Source organism: Aplysia californica, unplaced genomic scaffold, assembly GCF_000002075.1.
Source record: "Aplysia californica isolate F4 #8 unplaced genomic scaffold, AplCal3.0 scaffold00133, whole genome shotgun sequence".
NCBI lineage: Eukaryota > Metazoa > Mollusca > Gastropoda > Aplysiida > Aplysiidae > Aplysia > Aplysia californica.
In genome coordinates this window covers 533110-541435 of record NW_004797403.1, presented here as the reverse complement: position 1 = coordinate 541435, position 8326 = coordinate 533110, and the positions used below count along the sequence as shown (strand labels likewise).

General features: G+C 38.4%; 1 protein-coding gene across 1 annotated transcript in view; it reads left to right on the top strand.

Moving 5' to 3' along the window:
* Positions 1 to 5198: 5198 nt before the first annotated feature.
* Positions 5199 to 8326, top strand: part of LOC101849688 (ketosamine-3-kinase) — a gene marked incomplete in the record, with an annotated part of 22401 nt that continues 19273 nt past the window's right edge. Inside the window, 1 exon segment of the mRNA XM_005096606.3 lies at positions 5199 to 5425. Coding sequence (XP_005096663.2) covers positions 5387 to 5425 — 39 coding nt within the window.

The following is an 8326-nucleotide window of genomic DNA, read 5'->3' as shown; positions in this document are numbered from 1 at the left end:
AAGTCCAAGCGCAAACCACTGGTTTAAATGCAAATTAATAAGTTTACTAACTAAACAAGATGTTAGTCACCAGCTTGCTCCACTACTGAAACATCCTAACATCCCCATAACAAAACTCAAAAGGATCAACTCCATGTTCTTCCCAACAATCACCTATCAATTCCAAACATGGATCACAAACAAGACATTAGAGAAAAGAATTACAACGTGTGAAATGCGATGCCTTAGAAAAGCAGTAAACAAGACCAGGCGAGACACAGTAATCCGAGAAATGGTAGTCACGAATTATGTCATGCTTCACATCCTACACCAAAGAATCAAATGGTTCGGGCATCTCATGCGATTACCAACACACCATCCAGCACAGCGTGCCTACATAAAAAAAAATGTGATGGCAACAAGGCGAGAGGGCGACCGAGAAAGACCTGGATAGATGGGAGTCATGGAAACACTAACAACTCACGGCATCCCCCTGACCCAAGCTCTCCGGCTGGTGATAGAGAGACGTCTCTTTCTTCCCGCAAAACCCAAAAGGATACAAGTGGCGGATAAAAGTAAAAGTACTCTTTTGTAACACCTCTAATCCTCGGCATTTATATGACCTTGTTATGTTGCAAGTGCCGTAAAACACTTACTGAAACAAAAAACAAAACAAAAAAGCTGAACTTGTGGTTTTTTGTGGTTGTTAAATAAGCTGTGAGTGTCTGGGTATTGTTTGTTCTGTTTGTGACTGAGCTTGAACGGCTACTAAAATTTAAAAATAGTCTGTGGGTGGTTGGCGGGTTTTCTGGTGTGGTTTGCTCCTTTTTTCTTCTAAATTAATATCGATCGTCCTTATCGCTCCTCCCTTTATAATTTTTTTTTTTTTTTTTTTTTTTTGGGGGGGGGGGGGGGGGGTGATTGGAGGGCGCCTCTGTTGTTTCTGTCCGTCTGTCTTACTTCCCCCCAGCACTAAACGGCCATTATTGTGTCGATGTGCTTCTCTTTACTCTAAGAAAAAAAATGTATTCTGTTGTTGCTTGTTGCCCTCTTGTACTTGTAACAACTCTGCCGGGTGGTTGGTGGGCGTCACTGGTTGGTCCTCTTTCCTTACCTTCCCTCACCCCCCGGGGTGGTGCTACTGACTGAACTGTCTTTTGGCCATTCTCAAAGGGGGGACATTAACATGTTCTTATGCACAGTTGAATTGTAATTGTAAATGGGCTGGTTCATCAATGTCATGATCACAACTTTGTCTGAACGGCAACAGAGAACTGTTGCTTTTTTTTTCCTAATCCTTACCTAGCATCTGCGTTTGTTGCCATTCTTTTGTCCAAAAGTTGCCACAAAATGGCAAAAGTTGCCCAAAAAGTTGCCATTAATTTTCACGCTTTCTACTCTCCTCTGCGTCATAATAATATAGCAATATGTTGATAGAGGTAACTTAATCTAAAATACTAAAATTTCTTGTGCTCTGTTTTAAGCATCCAGAATATCATTTGTAGCCACACAGAGTGTAAAAACGTGAAAAATAAAGGTTTCACAACAGAATGAAATCAAAATTAGAACAGCAAATCAATAAACAAGCACTAAAATTAGCAAATAAGGGCGTGTGTCAACCCATCCGTAGATTGACCGTTTTAACCCTAAATGCGTGTAATTCAAGAAAAAGTACAGGGTATAACATGTAAATTATGGAATCACACACAAGGGGCCTGCCAGTGTCAGTATTCGGTTTTGGTGGAGACACGCTCGAACATGTTATTAACACATTTTAATTTTAAAAAAGGTAGGAATAACATTAATTATACTATATATTGTATATAGATCTATACCCCAGAAAAATAGAAAAACAACACATCAGAACAAAAGCGAGAAGAAAAAAAATAACACACCAACAAATTAAAACGCATCAAAGAAGGAAACATGAAAGAGAAACTGCAAAATAGTATGTAATGTAGCCTACTTATATTCTTTTACATGAAAATTACAAATCGACGGTAGTGTTAACAAGTGAGAAAGAGACCAAGTGAAGCGAAGGTGAAAATATACTTTCTTTCTAAAAGTAAAGAGGGTTTTTTGTTGTTGTTTTTTTGCGCGAATGTTATTCCCCATTTTTGTTATTGTTGTTGTTTTGTTGTTGTTTTAAAATTATTTTTTTCTTCCCGGCGGTGGTTTTTTGTTGGAAAAATACAAAAATCGCGGCCGCAACAAACGCAGATGCTAGCCTTATTATTGTCAATTTCCCTCTACTTCTTTTGCATGTTTGAATTGTTTGTCACACTCTTGCGACCCGCTATTCCGAGCGCCGTAAAACCTTACTAAACCAAAAAAATTACCTTCCCTCAGTTATTTCTGTCTGTCTTACTTTTCCCCAGCAATAAATTACCTTTATCGTGTTGACGAGCTTCTCTTTACCCAAACAAGCAAACATAAAATCTCAAATCTTCGGCACTTGTATGACATAGTTGTGTTGCAAGTGCCGTAAAACTCTTACTTGGGGCTCTCGTGGCCTAGAGGTTAAGGTGTTCGCCCCTCTTTCAATAGGTCCAATATTCGAATCCGGATAGCGACGGAAATTTTTCTTCTCAAAGATTGTCTCCTTTCATCTCTTTTCCTGCTCTCCAGCACTGTTCTGTCGTCTGCTTTTGTCTCTACTTTCTGCCCCCACCCCCTCATCTCCTTTGCCCCCTCCTCTAGGCTCCTGACTCTTTCTGCAGCCTTTCTAATGTAACTCCTTGGGTCCTTCTTACTGCTGTCTTTCAGCAACACCCCTGATCTTAAGGTAGGAAAGATCTACTCCTAGCCTTCTCGGAAAAGGGCGAAAAATCTCGGAGGTCCTGTGGGCAAGTTGTGCTCGTTAAAGATCCCTTGGTGGTCCAAAATCGATAAGAATAGGCTTCGGCCGCCTCCAGTGCAAAATTCAACATTTCCTACCAAATGAAAAATGTTTAATGTGTGTCCCGCACACTCAATAACCGTATTATACATATGCAGTTGCGAGCGCCATAAAACACTTACTAAAAAAACGGCAGGTCTTTTCTACGGTTGAGTACGCGGGTAGTTATAGTGCGTGTGCTGTTTTAAGAACAGCACGATTATGCACAATTGAATTTTTATTTACAACTGGCTCAACCAGAACCTCAACCGTCGTCATTTTCTGGACATTTTTTTTCTACTCTGCCAAGAAGATATTACACCACACAGCTTTGAATTGATTGCCTCCGCGCCGCAGGTGAAATGTCTTGTTTGTTCAAGCGTGTTGTTTCGGTTGGCATACAGTACAGTATATATACGATGTGTACTTTTAAAATACTCCCTTCCTACACACTTTGCTCGTGCTGCATTTGGAAGTGTTCACAAGACAAGTGTGGTAACATAAAAGAGTGTAGGCCTACGGTAGATCTAACCATAGAGTTACCCCCTTTTAAACTAGAGTCCGTACGAGGTTATGTGACACGGACACATTTGAGTTTGTTGGCGGCCATTTTTAATGTGGCTAAAAAGTTTGTTTACACGTGAGTGGGCGTGTCTCTGCTCTTAGTCTTGCGTGTTTTATTTGATTCTAACGTTATGTTTTGATTCAAAGCGATTCTCTTAAAGGTGCAAGCATGTGAAACCTCTTGTCCCTTTCTGGATTAACGTCTTACTGGTTCTGTCAGGCAGTTCAGTGATGTCTGTTTTCTTTAATTACATCATCTATTTTTAGTGCATAATATGTCTTATAGACACAAATAGTCACTCCGGGTTTCTTTTTTAAAACATAAAGAGCCATCAGTAAGGTTCTGGGCCATGTGAAGTTAAGGTTGACTAGCAGCTAGATCTTTTTCACAATGGGCAGGAAATGTCTTTATTAAACTGAAACAGTGTACTTTTTATTGTTTTGTTTTATTGAATGTTGTCCAAAAACACCTTAGTAAAGGTTTTTGTTTCAGTTATCACTACACTGAATAGAAAAACAATTGAATAGGCTACAAAACAACATTTAAGTTCACTTTTTTGTCTTTAGTGAGTCCAGAGTTGTCACAGTTGTTTTACTAATTAGATTTACTTAAAACAGCAATAGAAGGAGCTTTAGTTTAAGTGCTGTTTATGGTCTACTTTAGTTCTTAAAATCAATATAAACCAAAGTTTAATACCGATATAAGAAAACACTACTTATAATTTAGTATACTTTTTAAAAAAGTGAACATATGAATGAAAAGTAAAGTTTCCTGTTCAAATGTCACAAGGGAAAGTTTAACTCGATTTTAAAAATACCAGTACATGTATTCATCATTTGTTTGACTGAATTTGCTTTATCAAGAGCTTTATTGCATTCCTACACCTAAAGGCTGAAAAACTCTGGATTTTTTTTCCTATGGCTCATCCTGATTTAATTTAATGCGAAACTCATATATCTGAGGGGGGGCCCGGGGGGGGGGGGGGTTGGTATTGGGATTCGGAAGGAGAGAGAGGGTACGGTGGTTAAGGGAGGTTCCCATGACACCCACATCTTTTCATACTTCTTTTTAAAAGTTCTATAGGCCCTATACGCTTAGATTCGGTCAATAAGAAATAAACCACCTCATAGATAAAGTGCTGATGAAGAAATAAAGGTTGTTTTTTTTCCTTCTTTTTTTTAAAGCCCATGTCTCTATCTCTATCTATTTAATAATACATATTTTATTTACATATCTAGTTGTAGAAATAACGCCGTATTGTTGCAATTTAGTCATTTAGATATAGATCTAGTACGCCACGGCGCCCATGTAAAAAAAAAAAAATCAACAAGAACCAAGCCTCGCCTGTCGCGTATGAGAGAGAGAGAGAGAAAAAACATGCCTAGCCCATTGCTTTAGCATGAACTCCTTCACACAACTTGCCACAAAAAACATGGCGGACGCCGCTGTCAAATGTGGCCATCGCGCAGCAAGGCGAGAGAGGGGCGTACTGTATCTAGTTCTATAGTGTACATCTATGGATCTAACTTACGAGTCTCCAAACGAGCTATTCATGCTGGCTGTGTGTGCTTCGACATACTAATATTACAACATTTGAAGAGCACGGTGAACAAACGACGGTAGTCACAAGCTGGAAATTGTGAGGGTGCCAATTTCAAAAGCTTGTGGACTCATAGATCTAACTTCATATTTATTTGGCTGGTGGTTTATTGTTAAGTGTTGTTGAATGGGAAATCTAACAACAATAATCAACGAACAGTTGAACAGAAATACAGCTATGAGTCAACAAGCGTTCAAGATTGGTACCCTCTCGATTTTCAGTTTGTGACTACCGTCGTTTTTCCCCTGAAGTCTTCATTTATTATTGAGCTACAATATCTTTGTTTGCCCCTGACTTCTACCCCTAGATCTAGATCAACAGAGGAAGACCAAGACGACAGCGTAAAGGATAAAAAGGACTTGACATGACGGACGCTGGTTCTGAATCACTGCACAGCCACCGGGTAGGTTCATACAGTAGAACTTTAAAAAGTACGTTTTTAAAATATATTATTGCTTAGGCCTAATGAGAATAATAATAATAATAACAACAACAACAACAACAACATCAACAGCAACAACAAAAATAGTATAAATGTAATAATGATAATAACAAATTTAGCAGCAGCAACATCAGCAACAACAACAACATCAACAACAATAGCAACAACAATAATAGTATTTATGTAATTTATAATAATGTCAACAGTAATAATGATGATAATAATAATAATAATAGTAATAATAATAATAATTATAATAATAATAATAATAATAATAATAATAATAATAATAATAATAATAATAAATAATGATAATAGGCTAATAATAGTAATAATGATAATAGAAATAATAATAATACAAGTTGTAATAATGGTGATGATTATGATCACGATGGTAATAATAACAATTGTTAATGATAATAAAGATCCCTTCTATAAAATTGCGCCCACCCCATGGTGGCTCCAGACGCTCCACATAATAAGATTTTATTATAATTAATCAGTGTTTCATGTATGCTGGCGTGGGTGGTTGGCGGGTGCTCTGGTGTGGTTTGCTTCTTCTTTCCTATCAAACGTCTATCGACCTTATCGCCCCTCCTTCTTTTTTGTGTTTGTGTTTGTTTCTCTTTTGTAACACCTCTAATCTTCAGCACTTATATGACCTTATTGTGTGGTAAGTGCTGTAAAACTCTTACTGAAACTAAAACATCTGAGGTGAGCTGACAACATGAGTTACTTCTCGCAGTCCACAAATGGAGATATTAGCCATAAAATGGACTTCAGGATCAAATTTGTAGATTTTCTATTGATGCCATTTTCTTTAACTATAACCTGTCTTTTATTATTTCAAACTTATAAGATGTAAAAACTTCACCTATAAACGTGGTGTATCTATTTCCTTATTTAGGCTTTAATCCGAGAAGTAACTAATTTTGTCAGCACACTTCACACATGTTTACTGACCCTTTCAACGTAATGATTATTTCGCAGAAATTTGTCCGCTATACAATATTAACTTTTTTAAAGTTTTAAAACGTCAGGTCGTGTGCGTTTCCTGTTGTGTCGCCATGCCCATTCTGACGAAGATCTGTTCCTATCTTAAGCGGTTCGATAGAAAAAAATGGTATAACTTATAGATCTCATCATCATTGTCTTTCTCGCCCTGCACCAGGGTATAGGCCACAGACAAACACCTTCCACCTTTCTCTATTCTGGGCTAGCCTCTTGATGTTATTCCAGGTCTTCCCACTTTTCTGTACATCAGTTTCTGGTATAGGTCTAGTGCGGTCAAAAACTCGTGACGTATCTTATCCTCAAATATCTCTTTAACGGGTGAATTAGTGTCACCAATGATTTGAAAAGCACTTTGTATATATTAAGCTTGTCTTTTTTTTCCACAATAATTCAGGCGGGAACTCTCGTGGCCTAGAGGTTAAGGTGTTCACCTCTCATTCAAAGGTCCCAGGTTCGAATCTGGGTAGCGTCCGAAACATTTTCTCCTCTAAACTTGTCTCCTTCACCCCCTTTCCTGCTCTCTAGCAATATTCTGTCATCTGCTTTCGTCTCCTCTTTCTGCCCCCTCCCCCTCCCCTCCTTTGCCCCCCTCCTCTGGGCTCCCGACTCTTTCTGCAGCCTTTCTACTGCTACTCCTTGGCTCCTTCTTACTGCTGTCTTTCAGCCACACCCTTGATCTTCTGGTGGGAAAGATCTACACCTAGCTTTCTCGAACAAGGATGAAAAATCTCGTAGGTCCCGTGTGCAAGTTGCGCACGTTAAAGACCCCTTAGTGGTCTGAAATCGACAAGAGTAGGCTTCGGCCGCCACCCGGGCAAAATTCCAAATTTTCTACCGACTGAAAAAGTTTAATATGTCTTGCGCGCTCATATGACCTTATGAAGCGCCGTACAATAATAACTAAAACAAAAAACAAAAAACAAAAACAAAAAACAAAACACATAACAAAAAAAGAAGAAAAAAACAAACAATTCATGCTAGATTAAAAATCCTTTCCTCATAGATTTATACAGTTTACTCTAAATCTCCGTCCAGGGGAAAATGGGGTTGTTCACAGCAGTGCTGCACTTCCTGCTTCTCACACACATTTTGCATACACGCATATTATGGCTTACATCACAGCGAACCATTGACACTGTTTTGTGACAAAACTTGTTTCAAGAAATCAATTTTACCGTGAACACATTTTTTGCACTAAAATTGCACATCAGCTGACAAAAAGAAATTTATTTTACCATCTATGAAACTTGAAGCAATGTGTGAAAGGGCATTTGAATACCAAGGCCCCAAGATCTGGAATGCTTTACCAAGTACTTTAAAAGAGATCAAATCTTTTGATTCATTCTAATGTCAGCTGAAGTCGTTTCGGTTTTTAAATGAATAAGATGAATATTTGGAGTGATTTTCTTTTAGTCAGAGCACAACGTTTTATGTTACTGTTGTACGTTGTACTGTATTGTAAAGCGCTCAGAGCCTGTGTACTTTAATCGGGGTTGAGCGCTATATAAATGTTATTTATTATTATTATGGGCGAAAGCCCACGCTCGTAGTAGGAAAATTAAATTTCGCACCCTGCTCGATTGCAAAGTATGACATCGCTTACTACTTACAACTTTGCTCGCTGCTTGCTTTCATTTGTTACTATTTCCCTTTGGAACTGTCGAGGTTAAAGTAAAGTCCAAGCTGTCTCCAGAAATATTACACATATGTCGATGGAGGCGTAAAACATTGAGTTTGGGAATTCGGGTGATTCTTTCGGGTCTATTGTCTTGCTTTCTTGTCCATCTCTTTCTCGTTCAATTCTCTCTCTCCCCCCTCTCTCTCTCTCTCTCTCTCTCTCTCTCTCTC